General features: G+C 40.7%; 2 protein-coding genes across 4 annotated transcripts in view; one reads left to right on the forward strand and one right to left on the reverse strand.

Annotated features, from left to right (window-relative positions):
* LOC105022582 (phospholipid phosphatase-related protein type 4) overlaps positions 1-19,792 on the reverse strand; it is a 28,501-nt gene extending 8,709 nt beyond the window's left edge. Inside the window, exons 1-6 of one of the 3 annotated variants that reach the window (XM_020041618.2) lie at positions 19,724-19,759; positions 19,376-19,644; positions 11,246-11,431; positions 3,870-3,999; positions 3,530-3,725; positions 1,845-1,902 (exon numbers count right to left, since the gene is read on the reverse strand). In XM_020041618.2, the coding sequence (XP_019897177.1) occupies positions 1,845-1,902; positions 3,530-3,725; positions 3,870-3,999; positions 11,246-11,431; positions 19,376-19,453 (648 nt within the window). In that variant the 5' untranslated portion in view covers positions 19,454-19,644; positions 19,724-19,759. Of the gene's footprint in view, positions 1-1,844; positions 1,903-3,529; positions 3,726-3,869; positions 4,000-11,245; positions 11,432-19,375 lie in introns of all 3 variants that reach the window. The other 2 variants (XM_010891127.3, XM_010891129.3) reach the window with 2 other exon arrangements.
* plppr5b (phospholipid phosphatase related 5b) overlaps positions 11,384-20,052 on the forward strand; it is a 96,624-nt gene continuing 87,955 nt past the window's right edge. Inside the window, exon 1 of the mRNA XM_034289388.1 lies at positions 11,384-11,445. The gene's annotated coding sequence lies outside the window, so the exon portion shown is untranslated. The remainder of the gene's footprint in view (positions 11,446-20,052) is intronic.

A 20,052-nucleotide genomic window follows, 5' to 3' on the forward strand; every position in this document is an offset into this window, starting at 1 on the left:
AGCACGTCGTCATCCCCCTATGACTGGGATTTCTGGGTACGTCCCAAACTGCACCCTGCTACCCATACGATATAGTGCACAGCGCTCCGCTGGTCTCCTATTCTAGGGAGGCTACAGGGCTCCGTTCGTGGCCCATGGGCCTCTGGTCAAAACTGGAGCATTACGCACGGTTCTGTTTGGCAAATACTCTGGCTTTGTGTAGTGTGGTCTGATTGCCTGGTCCTATTCCAGCAGCTGTGAGTCAGCATCCCCGTGGGAGCAAATTTATTACAACAGCTTTATTAATGCCAGCCCCACCGTGGGCACAGAGCTTGCTCGGGTTTAGGCCTGTGATTCAAATTGTATTCATTCATTTTCAAATAGCAAATCCGTCGGTTCCATTGTGCCGGAAGTGCCTGGTCAAGTGTAGCTAAAGTAAAGACAACAAAAACTGTGCGAATCAAGGTCCGCTGCTCTCTCCCTGTGAGTCACGGCGAATACAGCATAGCAGCACACGTCCTCTACGGTCAAACATCTGAGGCTTTGTTGTTTTTAGTGCTTGTCAGCGTTTACAGGCTCATCTGCCCGAGTGGCGCAGAAAAAAACACTCCTTTTGTTAGTCTAACCTAGAGGATTGAGAACAGGCTTTTAATACTTATGCTCCCTGACAGTATGATGTGGTGGCTCTGCTGTAAAAACTAGTTGACCATAAAAACGACATAGTGCACAGGTGGAGGAAGACTGGTTTGTGTCACCGAGGATGTGAAGCCCATAGTTTTTCTTAGCAATGACCACGTAGGCTAACGAAAGCTTCAGGTACTTGTGTTGAGCTGGAAATGAACAAGATGTACAGTGGTTAAAGTTGTATGAATGCCACCCTAACAGCATGTAGGAGATATAATTGATCCTATTACTGGTCACTTTTAATATCTAACATCGATTTAGGGATTTTTGTTTTATTACTCATTTTATTCACTGTTCGTTTTCCAGGCAAGTATATTAAGAGACTAAGACACGCTCTTATTTATAGAAACAACTTGAGAGCAATTTTGGTCTGATGTTTTGTTCAGGGACAGAACAACAGGGTTTTTCTCCTGTTGTCTAGGGTATAAAACCAGTTACCTTTCATTTATTGGCCCAACACCCTTGACCACTAGACTACCCTGGGATTTTCTTTTTGGGAAGTTTTACCCACTTGTTTCCACATCACAGGTCATACATTTACAACCACATAGTACAGGCATAGTGCATGAAACATGAACATGGAACTGATCAGAATGAAACATAAATGCTCTAAATTAGGGACCGGACCACATAAAGAAGTTTCCCTGAATCAAATGTCAAGTCAGGCTCAGAGACAATAAAAGCTGTTGAGAGTTTGTATTATTATTACTATTATTGTTATTACTTTGCTTGGTTAGTTTGTTTGTTTGGTTTGACTTATTCTGTGTGTTGAAAGTTTTTCGGAATGTGTTAAATGGTTTGTCTTGTTTGTCTTGTCTACAGTCTTTTGCCTTGTGTGTTAAAGGAAGAAGGAGAAAAAAAGAAAAGGAAAAGAGAAGAGTACTGTATGTATAAAGGGAAGGGAAATATGCATTGTGATTTAGTTTTAGTTTTTTCCTATTGTAAAGAGGATATTGTTAAGTTATGGTAAATACTTGGATTGGAAAGCCAGGTTGACTAGGTTGTGTGTTGCCCTGCCTCCTTGTTTTTGTTTGTACTCACATAATAAAATCCCCCCCCAAAAAAAGAGAGTTTGTAGGGGTGTTTTTTGAGGTGTTTGTAGGGGTGTTTGTTGAGGTGTTTGTTGGGGTGTTTGTTAGGGTGTTTATTTGGGTGTTTGTTGGGGTGTGATGGTTACTCACAGAGATGTAGACAGCGGCAAACGATGCCAGTGTGGCATGCTGAGATGGGAAGGATTTTCTGGAAGGGAAGAAGAGAAAAGTTGAGGGGATGGTGGATGGAAGTTCACACAACTTTCTCCCACAAATGGGGTTCCAAAGCTCCTGGTTGTTTGGGAAAGTTACCTGAATCCTCAGTATGTTTGGTATTTCTTATGAATTCAATGTCAATCTAGAATTAAATGAATTCATTAAAACTGACCACATGGACGTTTTAATGTTAATTTCCGGCAATGCTACATATTTTGCATTGTGCTAAGTGTAGATATAACAGCAGGAGTCAAATCTGTCTGAAGAGAGGAAACACACTTGGGTAAACGAGGTGCTGGCTGGCAGAGTAGGACATTAGAGGCTCAGATTGAATACACTTAGTATATATTATTAGTTCAAAAGTTATGCTGTCTTCAACAGGGTTTCATCTAACATATAAAAAAACATTTGTATATCAAACACCATCATGAAAATGCATCTTAAATCATGTATGTATGTATGTAGGTTTGTTTGTACAGTAGGGCTTCTAAACATGAAACATTACTAAATGCTGCAGAGCTAAAGAGGTCATCCAGTTATCCAGCTCAATGTTAACAGAATAGAAACACACGTTATGTTCGGGTGTTTTTACCATTAACCATTCAGACAAACACAAATAACATCCCTGCAAAACAGTTTTTTTTGTTTGTATTTTAACTGCTGTCCACTTAAAAATCATGCAGTATGATTGGCCTCTTAAGAGGAAACAATTAGAAATGACAGGTTAAAGTGTTGTATATAAATAACCTAACCCTAAAGAGTAGGTAAACATTGGACCAACTAGATCACTGCAATGTTACACACACATACATATATACTTGTCTCCTGTATATATCTCCTGTATGGACAGTGGATTATGTTTTAGATTAACCTTGCTAATTCACCTAGTGGGATTAAAAATTTAAACATGAATGACAGTCTCTCACCCTGTGCTTTGCTTTCACCACCCACTCTAAATGAAAACTCCAAATATATTCGTCCTGAATTCGCACAGGAGCTATTTACTGATTTGCAAAATAGTCTATGTGTAACCAACCTCATTAGTGAGAACATCAAAAGGTTCTCTTTACAGCCACAATTGCAATCATTAGAAACTGAAATCTCTTCGCAGTTCCTTGTCTTGTCTGGGTCCTTGTACTTTTACATTCAATCACAAATGAAGCACTCAAGCTCATACTAATTCCAGATGAAAGAACCCACTGAATGGCCCTAATGACTACAATCGTATCCACTGCTTCTCTTTAGACCCTAACCCTAACAGAAAAGCTCAGACAATCATTTGAGGTATTAGAGTTAACTTACAAATCGATATGATTTGCGGGCAGAAAAGCCTGAAATCAGATTTCCAGTAATTCTACCCATTGTAAAGATTTTTTAATCACAATTTGGTGTTTGAGCAACCATATGAATATGGGAAAACACTGTCTGAAAAATGTGAATATGTAATCTCTGGTATCATTAAATTGTTAGATGAAAGCTGAACAATAACTCTGGCATAACCCATAACCCCAATCCTAGTTGACACCCCTGTTGAACCACAGGCGGAAAACCTGCTACTGTTTAGGCAGATTATTGAGCTCAGTAGAGCTCTGTAGTGAACAACAGAGTTATTGACCAACCTGCCCTGGTTGATGGCTGCGGTCTCAGCCCCGGTACAGATATTCTGCAAGATGTAGCTGTTGTCATCACACGGTGTGTTGAGCGTGGTGTAGTTGGGCTTACACACTGTCAAGAAATAAGGAGTGTGGTAGCCCGTCGCTAGCTGGAGGATGTCCGTGATGAGAGCCGTGGCGCACAGACCAAACACATGGACCCCTGAATGACACACACACACACACACATGTAGCATACATTTCTATAGAAACCTTTGCCTTGTTATGACTCGTACCGTTACTCCCATTCCATAATTAATTTCTATTCTTAATGGGATGGAGAGAGACAAAAAAACATACAACATACCAATAAACCTGACAGCTCTGCGTATGAAAGAATTGAAGTTACATCCTGCTGCGTTGATGTCAGCCTCTGCCCCAAAGCCTTTCCTTTTTCTGGACAAACCACAGTACAGGATCCCCTCTCCAATCATAATCTGTTAACACAAGACTTGAGCATGACTTTGGAAAAAGAACAGCCGTGCTGTAAAATATCACGCACACACACGCACATACACACACACGCGCACACGCACGCACACAAAATGCACGCACACTGTTAGGACTGTTTTAATGCACAGGCTTATCAGGGCCCAACTGGCAGGGGCCCCAAGGCCATAACAATATATATATAATGTCAGGCCTATCCAACAGTATCCAACTGGCAGGGACCCCCAGGCCATAACAATATATATATATATATATATATATATATATATATATATATATATATATATATATATATATATATATATAATGTCTGGGGCCCCTACCCAACAGTATCCAGCTGACCATAGGCTATATATTTACAGGGTTATCAATCAAATTCAGGATCCTGGAAATGTTATTTATAGTATTTTGAATTGAACCTGTCAGGGGTGATGGGTTCTCACATTTAAATAAATACTGGAAGAAAGACCACACTTTAGCTTTTGGGGAGCACAACTTGTGAGTTCTGTGCACTTGATTGGTTCAGAAATGCACAGAGAATGCACTCAAGATGTGTAGAAAATTCTGTGAAATCTGTATTAATTCCACACTTTGCCCCTCGTAATGCTTTGCATCAACAAACCTTATTCAACTAAATATTAAAAACGCTGTGGCAAATGTTGCTTCATTACATATTTCCCGGCAGCCCCGGTTTGCTACCAGTTGCCAATAATCCTATATGCCTTGGGGGAGCCTCAGAAAAGCCTGAAGCCCAAGGGCCCCCAACCAGGTTAAAGCAGCCCTGCACCAAGGTAGGATAAATATGTCACATTCCCTTCAACTCTATCTACCTCTGCCTGAGTGACTATCTCCATTCTCAGCAATGTGTCTCTCAGTAGCTAAAGCTCTCTGTCTTTGGCATTGGCCCAGATAAAAGGTTAGCAAGAGGCCATGGCAGACTTCCCTGCAATGGGATGAAGTACTGCACTGTACCATTCTTATGTACTTCAATGTACTACTCTCCATACAAAACAGCTGTTGGATAATAAAGATTTTATAACCCACTAACACTTAACAGATGTATAGCAATACCATCCAATAGAAAATTACATAATGAATAACATCTAGACCCTAGATGTACAGTATGTCTCCTCTGCCTGTAGCATTTGGCAAGACAATGAAAAACAGGTTTTGGCATGTTTTTTTGGCACAAACAGCTTGGTACTCAAGCAAACACCTCTGCATATAAAAAGTCAAGCCCATTCCTTTCCCCTCTGATGCGCAACAACAGAAGCGCCAACGCACCTGTCAATCAATCACCAAACATTCTCTGTCACCCAATCCATAATCTCCAAGCTCAGAACACAATAATGTCTGTGCTATCCATCAAAACAGCCTACTTATCCTAGACAACAGAGCATAGATCCCAATGGATAATCCATCCTCTCTCTCACAGCTTTAACGGAGGCATCACTAGTTCATAATAACCCATCTTCTGTCAGTCAGTAGGAAAGCATATCTCAGTGGGACTATGTGCTTGATGTCAGTGGTGATCCATGCTCCGTCCTAGCGTGGTACCAGCATGATGTTGTGGGAAGTATGGGCTGAACCAAATTATCTCATGGTTACTGGAGTGTGGTCTGACTGAGCCCTTGGCATCGGCGGTGGTCGCACTGTGACGTGAGTGGCCAGGTATCACGAGGCACTCACCATGGCAGGACGCCCTGCCCATCTGACAGGCTAAGTGGTTCCGGAGAGAGAGAAAGAAATGTGGGTGCGCGCCCACGCTCTGGCCTCCATGCAAGCTCAGAGCCATCACATCTGGTAGAACAACAGGGCTTACACATTAACAGCAGTCATTTCCTCCCTAATAAGGCTTCTCCTCTGTAGACCAAAACAAAGAATGCTAGGACATCTAAACTTATTAAAAAAGATTGCTACATTTCAAATACTGTATGTTGATTATATTATTGATGTCTGATGAGGAAGCGAAATGGTCTTTATTGGCATTTACAGAATTGTTACTGTGCTATGCTTTACATGCTGTACATTGAAATGTATTGCAGGTGTTATTTACATTTACAGAGTTAGCATGCTGAACATGAAACATACACTCCCATATGCCATAAATTATGTTTTTTATGTGGGATTCATTATTTCAATTAATATTAAAATGTTAATTTGATAATTAATCAATTAATGAATTACTCAGAATACTTCTGAGTGTTTTAAACAGCATTGCTATGGACTGTGAATGTACTTGCCAGTTGCAACACAGATCCAATACTAAACATTATGTTGAGACATCTAACCTTTAAGAGAGAGGTGGTTTTTTTTAAATTCTGGGCCAAAAATGACCTACAGGGCTGTTTCTTCAAGTTAAGGATGCACTCCAGTAGCTTAAAAAGGCACCTTACTGAACAACATCAATTGGAATGCAATGGAAAAATTGCAACATGCCTCCAGAACTCAAAGGAAATCAAGTGTGAACGAATCAGCGCATATCTGCATGAGCAACCTGCCTGCCTGGAAACAGCAAAAGCCTGCAACAGCCACTCAGTCATAACACATGACTTAACCACAAAATAAGATGAGACCAAATCATAAGTTAATTCAGGGAGTACATCCGGGGACCTATGGATATAGTTTCAGAGCAGAGGGGACAGCTAGCTACAACTGATATTTGGTGAGCTGTGTATTTGGGGTGGCTGGCAGTCAAATACTGTCTGACAGTAGTCTGTGTGCGCACCAGAAAGAAAGAGTCTTGACTAGAAACCCAAGGTCTGATTGCTACACAGAACTGAGCGTTGCTAGGAGATCTCGGTGAAAGTATCATACCACTACTCAGTAGAATTCCACGGATTACTGTTTCAGAAAAGATGACAGATTTTTGAAGATTCTACACCAGTGAATACCTTTTAATTATTATTATTGAATTGCGGGAACTTTCTCAGACAGGTCACTGGTCAATCTCAGGAGAACACAAGGTAGTCCAATGTAGTGACTAATGCTTTCTTCCTCCTAAGAGGCCCTACGTTACACAATGATCTTCTGGCACGTTTGGAGCTGGATTATTGAAGAAGCTTTACAAGGGCTGAAGCTTTCAGGCTCAAGTCTGTCGAGGTGTCAGGGAGTATACAGGTGCTGGTCATAAGATTTGAATATCATCAAAAAGTTGATTTATTTCAGTAATTCCATTCAAAAAGTGAAATTTGTATAATTTATACATTCATTCCACACAGACTGATATATTTCACGTGTTTATTTCTTTTAATTTTGATGATTATAACTGACAACTAATGAAAAACCCAAATTTTGGATCTCAGAAAATTAGAATATTGTGAAAAGGTTCAATATTGAAGACAGCTGGTGCCACACTCTAATCAGCTAATTAACCCAAAACACCTGCAAAGGCCTTTAAATGGTCTCTCAGTCTAGTTCTGTAGGCAACACAATCATGGGGAAGACTGCTGACTTGACAGCTGTCCAAAAGACGACCATTGACACCTTGCACAAGGAGGGCAAGACACAAAAGGTCATAGCTAAAGAGGCTGGCTGTTCACAGAGCTCTGTGTACAAGCACATTAATAGAGAGGGGAAGGGAAGGAAAAAATGTGGTAGAAAAAAGTGTACAAGCAATAGGGATAACCGCACCATGGAGAGAATTGTGAAACAAAACCCATTCAAAAACGTGGGGGAGATTCACAAAGAGTGGACTGCAGCTGGAGTCAGTGCTTCAAGAACCACCTCGCACAGACGTATGCAAGACATGGGTTTCAGCTGTCGCATTCCTAATGAAAGTACATTTTGCATTTCCTTTGGAAACCAAGGTCCCAGTGTCTGGAGGAAGAGAGGAGAGGCACAGAATCCACGTTGCTTGAAGTCTAGTGTAAAGTTTCCACAGTCAGTGATGGTTTGGGGTGCCATGTCATCTGCTGGTGTTGGTCCACTGTGTTTTCTGAGGTCCAAGGTCAACGCAGCTGTCTACCAGGAAGTTTTAGAGCACTTCATGCTTCCTGCTGCTGACCAACTTTATGGAGATGCAGATTTCATTTTCCAACAGGACTTGGCACCTGCACACAGTGCCAAAGCTACCAGTACCTGGTTTAAGGACCATGGTATTCCTGTTCTTAATTGGCCAGCAAACTCGCCTGACCTTAACATTATAGAAAATCTATGGGGTATTGTGAAGAGGAAGATGCGATATGCCAGACCCAACAATGCAGAAGAGCTGAAGGCCACTATCAGAGCAACCTGGGCTCTCATAACACCTGAGCAGTGCCACAGACTGATCGACTCCATGCCACGCTGCATTGCTGCAGTAATTCAGGCAAAAGGAGCCCCAACTTAGTATTGAGTGCTGTACATGCTCATACTTTTCATGTTCATACTTTTCAGTTGGCCAACATTTCTAAAAATATTTTTTTTGTGTTGGTCTTAAGTAATATTCAAATTTTTGGCTATACTGAATTTCGGATTTTCATTAGTTGTCAGTAATAATCATCATAATTAAAAGAAATAAAAATGTGAAATATATCAGTCTGTGTGTAATGAATGAATATAATATACAAGTTTTACTTTTTGAATGGAATTACTGAAATAAATCAACTTTTTGATGATATTAAAATTTTATGACCAGCACCTGTATAGTTCATAGGCCATGTGCAAATGCCTGATACCGGCAAATTCCGAAAGAATGATGTCACGCAGAGCTATTTAAACCGGAACAGCGTATATATTTTTTATGTTTTATTTTGTATTATCGTTTGTGTTCTGTACTGGAGAATCATGATTTGGCCAGCATGCAACATGCAAGCCAAATAAAGGATTGTACCTATCTCGTGTAGTATCCATAGAAGGGCATACCTCTGAACCAGAAAAGGAACCAGGGCAAGCCTAGTTCAGTCAGCCTACAATTAAAAGTGATTTAAGTTGTTTCCCTCACTGGAGCCAAACCCGGGTCCCCCACATGAGAAGCTGCATCTTTATCCACTACACCACAGTGCTACACATTTGCCCCTTTGCTAGACACCATTAAGCATTGTGTTAACCTGACTAACATTTCTAATAAGTTTACCTCCACCACAAATAGCATCTATGAACTGTATGGCTTTTGCCACTGGCCGTTTTAACAGCTTATTAGCCAGAAATAGTCTTACTAGTATCAACTAACTTACTACATTAAATAGTCATAAGAATTGAGCAATTGCTAGTGAGACTGAAGATTTTCCCTGCCAGAAATATTTTATTTCATGGCACAATTATTTTTTTCTTTAATTCGTGAATGACATTGATACAACAAAATACAGGTGATGATAACTGACTTTCTCGTCAAGTGAATATACGAAAGACTCGTGGAAACCCCTAGTCTTTTACTGACCGAGGGGTTTTGATAAAGCCAATATTACCCCCAAAAGCATTCATGAATGCTTACTTTGAAAATCCACCAGAAATAGTCGTCATACTGTATAACCGTAAACAGTTTTATTTTAGGCTTATTATAATGTAGCTACTGAATGTTGTAGCTAGCTAGGTTTTTGTCTATCCTGACCCGAAAAGCATGTTAACAAGGGTCCGTCAGTTGAGACATTCGCTCTTCTAGGCTGGCTACGCTTACGCGGTCCGGCAAAAAGGGTTTGGGACTGATTTGACTGTTAAATACCCCTGCGGTTGACTGCCAGCATCATTGCTGTTACAGCTTTCCATATGTTGTGGCTAAAAACTTTTTTCATAGTGATGTCACACTTAACCCTCTAGGAAATATATGGGGTATTGTGAAGAGGAAGAATCTACCTGTATCAGGCATTTGTTTTATTTGTGGTATCAGTGAGAAGTTGCGTTAAATGATTTGCATAATTGTTTGTAATGCAACCAGTGTAAGTAGTTTTAGACAGAAAACGTAAAGGGGTTTTTGTCTGTGATTTTCGCTTGCTTTGTGAGCTCATCATTTATTACAGAATGTCTGCATTTAATTTCTCTTCTTACAAAACTGCCTTTAAAGGTCTAGTCATTTGCACACCAGCGTTAGAGCAGCCATTTGATAGTAGATATGTCCTGTTTCAATGCAAGGGTTCAAACACTGATAAAAGCACAAAAGTAGCAAGATGGTCAGATACTGAGAGAACATTTGTGTCCGTAGAACATTGCAGAAGAGGCCAATTGAAACAAGAACATACTTACAGGAGGCCTAAAACTCCAAATCAAATGTCTAAACTATCCATCTTTTGATCATTGCAAAACAATTGCATTTGTTAGTTTGAATCAGTAATGAAGGGAAATGACTCATGGGTACATTATCAATGGCTGCCTTTTATCTTAAAACAACAAAGCCCGCAAAGCTTATGATTCCTTAATCCGGTTCTGGACATGATCCCATTTCTAGAAAACATGGCCTGCCTATTTGTTTTGGAAGAACAACCAAGTTGGCCTAAGAACATGCCTTCTATGAAATTCTACATGTACCAAGTCAGGATGACATAGATAATGCCCTTGTTATGTGTGACTGTACGAGTGGGTATCTTTGTGTCATGTCTCTCCCTCTCTCTCTCTGTGTCTCTGACTTGTCCCTCTCCTCCTCTGTCTCTCTCTGCGTCTCTGTGTGTCTGGTCTCACTCTGTCTCTCTCTCTGTCTCATGTTTCTCTACCTCCCTCTGTCTCTGTGGCGTGTTTCACTCCCTCTCCCTCTCTCTCTGTGATGTCTCTCTCCCTCTCTCTGTGTCCCTGTGTCATGTTTCACTCTCTCGGTCTCCCTCGCTGTGATGTCTCTCGCCGTCTCTGTCTCTCTATGTGTGACTTATATCTCTCACTGTTCCTCTCTGTGCCTCTGTTGTTTCACTGTATCTGTCTCTCAATTCAATTCAAATGGGATTTATTGGCGTGAAAGTTACAACTGAACAATATCGCCAAAGCATTTTACAATGTAACAACAGTTGTGTCGCTCTCTCTCTCTCTCACTCTCTCTCTCTCTCTCTCTCTCTCTGTGTCCGTGTGTCATATCTTTCCGTTCCTCTTACGCCGCGTCGCTGTGTGTCATGTCTCTCTCCCTCGCCCTGTCTGTCTCTCTTTGCCTCCGTGGGTCATGCCTCTCTCCCTCTTTCTGTCTCTTTCTCTCTGTGTATCTGCTTCAGCGTGGGTTCGCGTGGGTGCATGCAGTTTTGCCCTTCTGCACGTGTGTGCCCGTCCGCTAGCGCATGTGCGTGCGTGTGCGTGCTCACATTGGCATGCACGTGGTCGTGTGTTTGTGTCAGTACTGACCGTGACGGTGGGCCCAGCGAGGACCAGGCTGAGCAGCATTAGCAAGGGAATAACCTCCTGGTTGGGCTCTATGTAGGGCAGGCTGAGACTGCGGTCATGGCAGCTGTACCCCAAGCGGGCCGGCTTGAACAAGTCTGTCAGTTCCAGGAAGTACAGACTCACCACCGACGACACCAGGATAGGGAGCTTCCCACGACGAGGTAAGGTTAACAAACAAACAGACACGCACACATGGATGTACGGAGGCAAAACAACAAAACATGATATGTCAGGATTAACGTTGCGTTCAAATAACTCTTTACTCAGATCCGCTGGAGATGACCATTTGGGGGTTAAGCATTGATTGCTTCGACAACAACTCAAAAGCATAGAAATAACATAGGTTAGACTACTCTAAAATAAACTCTTATTGGATGGTTCGATTTGGGAACTGCTGGAGCAAAATTGTCAGCAGTCCAACATGCAGATAGAAAGGCATATTACTTAAAAAAAATGTCACATATAAATAACTCTGACACAGACTTTGAGTGAAGAGCACTCGTCATTATTTTCCCCCGGCACAAAAAGCGACCTTTTCAAATCTTTGTGTAGGTAGGTAACATACTAGGATGTTGTATAGTACCTCAAATAGCATATCCAGAGGATTCCAAAACACCATTGCCAAGTAACTCTCAAAATCTAATGTTTTCCAAGAATGATCACTGTTTCACATGAACACGAGGCAAACAAACAGCCTACTATTGTGTAATTTGAAATAATACATGCGGTATATTAATGATACCCACGACCTTCATTCATGAAAATAAGGAATTACAGTGTATTTACAACAGCATATATTAAATATAATTCTTAGACAGTGAGACATGAAGGGGTCTAGTTTTAAAAGAGCTTTCTCTTCAATAATGTGGCATACTCGTCTTGATAATAGGACACATCATTGCACTGATCACATAGAATTGTCACAGTTCATTTCAGCCAAGTAATTATCTAAGAGCTTTATACAAGATATTACATAGCAGAAAGGAAACTGGTTTCCACCCCGATAGGAGAACCTTTTCTAAGAAAAAAAAAGGTCATCTGTTGAAGCCTGAAACTAAAGATGGTAACATCCAATTAGGATCTAATAGTGTATAGATATTTTAGGACGGAGATGGATTGATATTAGACTCTTAATATCCATCCTAACCTTGCAAGCTTAAGTTTTGCTTTGCAAATAGAGCACAGCTGTCAAGTTGGGTTTGAATCAAGCTGCACCTTGTTGGTAGCACTGCAGTGCACTACATTTCCTATCACTAAGTGTGAGAATAATGACTGAAGTCAGATGTCCTTTTATCATGCTTAAGTAATGCAGTTCTGTCAATATCAAAAATAAGACTTTTAATCTATGTGCTGTAGACGTACCACGACCTAGATATACACTGCTCAAAACAATTAAGGGAACGTAATCATTGCAGTATAACACCAAGACAATTAAACTGCAGGGTGCAAATGAAAGTGAAAACAGGTGCACTGGAGATGCAACAGCAAGACAACTCCCAAAAAATGGTTTTGCAGGTGGTGGCCACAGACAATTGCTCTCTCCTTACCTTTCCTGACTGATTCTTCCCCCATGTGCCTGTATTCACTCCCGACAGTATCTGGGCATGCTCCTGATGAGATGGCGGATGGTGTCCTGGGGGATCACCTTCCGACCTGGATCAGGGCATCAGCTCCTGGACAGTCTGTAGCGCTACTTGGTGGCGTCAGATGCACTGATACATAACGTCCCAGAGTTTCTCAATTGGATTCAGGTCTGGGGAACATGAGGGCCAATCAATGGCATCAAGGCCTTCGTCATCCAGGAACTGCTTACACACTCTGGCCATACTCTGGCCGGCACTGCTCCTCCTGTTCCTCCTTGCACAAAGGTGCAGATACCGGTCTTGCACTGTCCAGCTCTCCTTGTGTAATGGCCCGTCTCATGGTATCTCCTCCATGCTCTTGCAACTGTACTGGGAGACACAGCAAATCTTCTAGCGACATCACGTATGGATGTGCCATCCTGGAGGAGCTGTACTACCTGTGGAACCTGAATGGGCTGCAAGTACCAACTAATGCTACCAATAGTGACCAGGACACTAGCAAAATGCAAAACTAGAGAACAATCAGTCAAGAAGGATAAGGAGAGAGCAACTGTCTGTGGCCACCACCTGCAAAACGATTTCCTTTTTTGGGGTTGTCTTGCTGTTGCCTCTCCAGTGCACCTGTTGTCATTTCATTTGTACCAAAACAGGTGACACTGATAGATTGACAACTGGACAGATTGATATCCCTGAAGTTTAATTGACTTGGTGTTATACTGTGATGATTATGTGTTCCCTTCATTTTTTTGAGTAGTGTTTTTACAGTACACGGTATCGTGACTGTCCCAAATTCACTCGGAGTAGCTGCAATAGAACAAGGCCTTAGTCACAAAAAGAATATCATGAAAAAAAGGAAAGACGTTCAATCTGGTGAAAATGCCATTTGTAGTACGTGTAATTGAATGATTGAATGCAAAGTCAGTAGCTCAGAAATAGTAGATGTGCAGACATTGCACATTCAACTGGTAAATGGCTACTAGCTAGCTAGCATTAGAAGTAGCATGTGATACAGAGTCCCCCATCCCTCTGTTAACAGAATGGGAGGACGTCTTTTTGATAGTGCTAAAGTGACTCCCGCTGAGTTTCTGAATACAGACATATTGCAGAGGCTTGGGATGACAGTAACGGGTCTCCACAACCTTGAGACTGTACAGTGCATGTTAGCTGTACCATTACTCATCTTTCTATGTCCCGATATCACACCGGAAATGTGGTCCAGAAATCCCAAACTGTCCAGCTTGCATTTTATTCATTCCGTAATCTTCAAATGTTTATGGCTGAGCTTGTTAAACCATTACCGTACATTTAAGAAGTAACTGAAAGCCATCACATCGAACCCTTTTGTTTGGAAAACCTGAGTATCAGTAAAGGAACTGTATCACGTTTGTGAGAATGTCATTGAAGTAGTAAAAACATTTGCTTCTCTGTTTCCTACACTAAGTAAACATGCACACACATTCAAGTAAATGAATATGGGTCAGCAGTACTGTGGCACGTCTCTCTCTCTCGCTCTCCAAAAGAGACTCTTTGATCTAGACTGTTTCATCTACTGGGCTAAGGTGTGTCCCATGAGGCACCACATTCCATGGACATTACTTTAGACCAGGGCCCATAATATCCCTTACCAACTGCCTGTACTGTTTCACAGGTTCAATCTAAACCTGAAAACTAGTAGATCTTTAACAGGGGCCTGGGGGAGAATCCCTAGAAAACACTCACATGTGAGCTATACATGTGTATTAGTCTTCTAAAAACATACTGATTCAGACTTAGCATTGCAGCATTTATTATAACACCAGGTGCATGCACACTGACAAACATAAATGTTAAAGTAACACACACGCAAACATTTCCCTACTTGCCTGCTTTCAGAAGCCTAGACAGCAGTTACCTCTAATCTCGCTCTGCTTGAACCCAGATCCAGTGATTACAGAAATGAAAGGCAGGGGAAGTGAGAGTTGAAGTTTAAATAATGGATGGCTACAAATGGAAAGTGGCCTGGTTGGTTGGCTTGGAGGGGCTATTTATAGCATGTAGCAGTATTGACTAAAGGTGCTATCTCACTAGACAACGGAGGTACCCTGCTGACGATGATGGAGGACTGCTGAGGTTCTGACTGTATAAATGTAGGGCATATATCCCAAGACAGTCATAAGGCTGTTACGAGTCACTTAACAAAGCTTGGGCGTCTTGTTGTACACAGTGAACACTAGGGGTGAAACGGTACGTGTATTCGTACTGAACTGTTTGGTACAGGGTCCACGTTGTATGGTTTGGTACGTTCTGCAAACTGAACAATACATTAATCCTTATCATAGCTAGGAAAATATATATTGTATTGTAAAAATATATATATATATATTCTTGCATAAACCAATGGCATATAAATTAATGTGGGGAAAACATCCACATGGTAAGATTAGTTGTCTTTAAACAAAGAAAGTTGTTTCATCTCGTGGCTGTATGCAGCTCCGTTCATTAGTTATTTCACTCCAGGAAGAATGGAGCTGAGAGACCGTGGTAACAGCAAAACCAGAAGACACCCCGGTATTATTTAGGTCTGCCATCTGGGAACATTTCAGTTTCCTTGTAAACTATAATAGCGATAGCCATGGTGGATAAATTGACGAGTGGTGGCTAAAACTTCTGCAAAATGTATTGAGTGGCAATACAAGTAACATGACCACTCATTTATTTATTTTAATACATGGAAAATAGAAAATAAATGTTCTCAGGTACAAATGATTTGAATTAAATGATTTGAATTATTTCCTTCTTTGGAAGTAACGTGTGTCAAGTGCTCCTATTTTGTGGCACTGCTGTGTGACTTCATTTTGATATATTCTGCTTTGTGACTTCATTTTGATATATACTGCTGTGTGACTTCATTTTGATATATACTGCTGTGTGACTTCATTTTGATATATACTGCTGTGTGACTTCATTTTGATATATACTGCTGTGTGACTTCATTTTGATATATACTGCTGTGTGACTTCATTTTGATATATACTGCTATGTGACTTCATTTTGATATATACTGCTGGACTATGCACTCTTGTTGAAGTTCCGATTTAAATAAAAAAATGTTTTGCATGTTACATGGCAGGCACTGCTGTTTTCCGTGGTCCCTTGTTTTCATATGCTCCGGGGAATTCAACCTACCCATATTTACTATTTATTATATATAATAAATGGATAAGGTAAATACAAATTACATATTTCTCAGGAATTTTATTTTTCGATGTATCGAAACCTTATCGAACCATGAAACCACTGTACCGTATCGTACCGAACTGTGAGTTTTCTGGATCATTTCACCCCTAGTAAACACACATTACCATCAGCCGGGAGGAAACAAATGTTAGATTCCATAAACATAAAATACCACTTAACATATACAGTACATCCAATCCATTACTGCACATACCTGTCTACGCAAACTCTTTGCACCTGCTAAGCACTACACCATCCCCACATACTAGGTTTGTTTATTCTCTGCAAATGGAAATGGGGCATGGCTTTAGATATTTTTAGGCCAGATGTAGGAGTAAATACAACCCTGTTTCCAAAAGAGTTGGGATGCTGCGTAAAATGTAAATATAAACAGAATGTAATGATGTGCAAATCATTCAAACCCTATATTTAACTGGAAATAGTACAAAAACAACATATCAAAACAGTCAAAACAATAACATGCCAATTTTGAATTTGAAGAATGCAACACATTTCAAAAAAGTTGTGTTGCATCACCTCTTCTTTTAACAATACTTTGTAAGCATTTGGGAACTGAGGAGACCAATTGTTGTAGTTTTGAAAGTTAAATGTATTCCCATTCTTGCTTGATAAAGGATTTCAGCTGTTTAACAGTTCAGGGTTTCCTTTGTCATATTTTTTGTTTCATATTGCATCAACTGTTTTCAATGGGTGACAGGTCTGGACTGCGGGCAGGCCAGTTTAGCACCCAGACTTTTACTATGGAGCCATGCTGTTGTAAGACAAGCAGAATGCGGTTTGGCATTGTCTTGCCTTCCCTGAAAAAGACATGATCTGGACTGCAGCATATGTTGCTCCAAGCCTGTACACATTGTTCAGCATTAATGGTGCCTTCACAGATGTGCAAGTCACCCATGCCACCCATGTACACTAATGCACCCCCATATCATCATAGATGGTGGCTTTTGAACTTTGCACCGATAAGAAGCCAGATGGTCCTTTTCCTCTAGCCCAGAGGATGCAGCATCCATTAATCCCCCAAATAATTTAAAATTGTGATTCTGCAGATGACAGGACAGTTTTCCACTTCGCCACAGACCATCTTAAATGAGCTTCACCATCTAATATTTGTTTTCGGCCTTGTCCCTTGCGTACAGAGATTTCTTCGGATTCTCTGAATATTTTAATTATATTATGTACCGTAGATGATGAGATCCCCAAACTCTTTGCAATTTTACACTGAGAAACATTATTCTTAAATTGTTGCATTTGCCCGCACAGTCTTTCACAGAATGGTGAACCCCTCCCCATCCTCACTTCTGACAGACCCATCCTCTCTAGAATGATATTTTAATACCCAATGTCGTTACTGACCTGATGCCAACTGACATAATAAGTTGTGTGACATTCCACCAGGTTTAGTTCTTTAGCATCACCCAACTTTTTCAGTCTTTTGTTGCCTCTGTCCCAAATGTTTGAAATCTGTTGCTAGCATCAAATTCAAAGTGGGCATATATTTTTCAAAAAAACAATAAAATGTAATGGGGTTGTACAAAGAAAACATATCAAATTTTAAAACTGAACTCTGGAGAGAGGAATGTCTGAGAGAGAATGTGATGCCAGGCAGCTTGCTGCTGTTCTGCCATGTCCCTGCAACACAGGAACCGTATGGAGGAAATAATCAAAAGAGTGCAGAGGCTGTCAATTCATATCTTCCAAATCACCGTTAATAAACGCCCTCCAGGGCCCAAAACACTGGAAAGTGTCAATTCCGTGTCTCTCCCCATTTCAATACCCTGGTGTTCTTTATTTGCTTTGTAACATTTCAACCCCATTCACAAAAAATGTAAACAAAAACAGAATGCAATGATGTTCAAATCATTTAAACCCAGCATTCATTAGAAAATAGCACAAAGACAACATCAATTGTACTGAGACATTTTATTGTAGTGGCAATTGAACTGGCAATACATTTCTTTGAAAACCTCAAAATGTTCTTGAATTGCACTTTTACTTTCAATAGTGTTCTGTCCCATCACTGCTTTCAGGTCAAATGGGTGTTTTAGTATAGCCATGTGATTTCGCTATATTCAGTTGTTTAAATGTCTGGAGCACTGGGATGTTTTTTCCATGTGCGCTTTAACAAAAGCTCAATTAACAAAACAAGGGGAAGAAAGAAAGAATAAGAGAATGAACAAGCAGACACTTAGGCTTTTTGTACAATACTCAGGCAGGCATAGCAACATAGCCTAAGTACTCCCACTTCAATGCTTATGCACTATTTATTCCAAGAGCTATGCATACTCCAGTGCAAACCACAATGACTCTATTCTGCACTGTAGCGGGTGATGCTCCTGCCCCATTGCCCTACATATGCTTCAGTTCCCCGCTAGACGAAAGTGGAGAAGTAATCTGGTGTTCCGGTTAGAGAAGATTGGTTGTGGTCCAACATATGACAGATTTACAGAACAGTGTAGACTGATAAGCTGCCTTACATAACTTAGCCTATAGAGGGTTATGAATAGTAACCAACAGTACTATATCCTAACCATCAGATTTGCCATGCTGTATGTTTTTGTTCCATCCTTTGAACATTATGTTTTCCCCTGTTTTATCTGAAACTACATTGTGGGCTCAAATTGGTTTCACTAGAGACAAAAGCCACAGGCAAGATAAACTCTGCAAGGCAATAAAATGCAATTTTACCTCACGATGCAAGGTTCTTTCAAACTGAAGACACGGGATTCTCCTCATTAGAGTAAATCCCTTTTAAGAGTTTATAGGCCAACCTGTGTCAGATATGACTAATTTTGTAATGACGTGGTGATGTGGGTTATGTAGATTAAACATCCAGAGAGATCACAGGAACTGTATGGATGCATGTCAGCTCAACTTGCTGAACTGCAATGGAAGACTGTTATCTCGTCATGGATATACTGTGCATTAATGTGCCACTGCAGCCACGCTTCATAGAACTGAGCTGACTCCTACCTATATCTCATGCGAGAGCACAAGCACACAAACACGTAAAAATGTAAGGTAGGTGCATTATTTTGTATGTATTTCTTTTCTCGGTGTCTAAAACTGATCGTCAATCCTGTGGTGTTTGCATCCAGAGAATATGTATAGCATGTTTCACTGCATAAACTACACATTGGATGGTAATGGTTTATAGAAATATACTCAGAATACGGTGAAATAGACTTTCAGTGATTATTTTAGCCTATTTCAAATTAGGACCGTGTGTCAGTCAGTCTCAGTCCAAGTCTTCGAAAAGAGAGAACAAACCTACCTCAACGAAATAAAAGCAGGGTAGCAAGCTGACGCTGTCTTTTGTCATATTTCCTTTTTGTCTTTCTCTTGAAGACATGATTGGTCCACCGGTTCTCAAAAAAAGGATGAAATAACAGTGATATCCTCTTGTAAGATGCTCGAATGTAAGCTACTTCCGTCACCTCTGCGTGAAATATCATAAGCGCACGACTGCAGTTCGCTGCATTCCGAAGTATACGGTGAATAAACCGTCCCGGTTTCCACAGCCAGCATGCGCCTCACATGACACTAGAATCAAAATACACAGATGATTTCAGCTATTTTTCTGGTGAAAACACATACTTTTCATCTGTCGATAAAGACTTACATACTTGACCGAACGAGCTGCCAACGTGTAAAGTCCTTGGCAGTCTGGGAATATGACATCACACAGTGGTATCCAGTTTTACACTGTGGCGCGCGAGAGAAATACGCAGGCGCGCCGAGAAACGCATGCATTCATAAACATGAACTGACAGGCTTTTTCTTTGCTCTCAAGTTACACAGTTCCTGTAGATTTCGTTTCTGTTTAGTGTTAAGTATTTCACTGGGTAACAAATATCAACAGCAATCCATAATTTTGGAGTAATTCGGAGTGCAAAAACGGTATAGTCCGTAGAATATGTATGGTATGTTTAGACTGAAACTGAGCGGAAT

This window comes from Esox lucius, chromosome 21, assembly GCF_011004845.1.
Source record: "Esox lucius isolate fEsoLuc1 chromosome 21, fEsoLuc1.pri, whole genome shotgun sequence".
Lineage (NCBI taxonomy): Eukaryota > Metazoa > Chordata > Actinopteri > Esociformes > Esocidae > Esox > Esox lucius.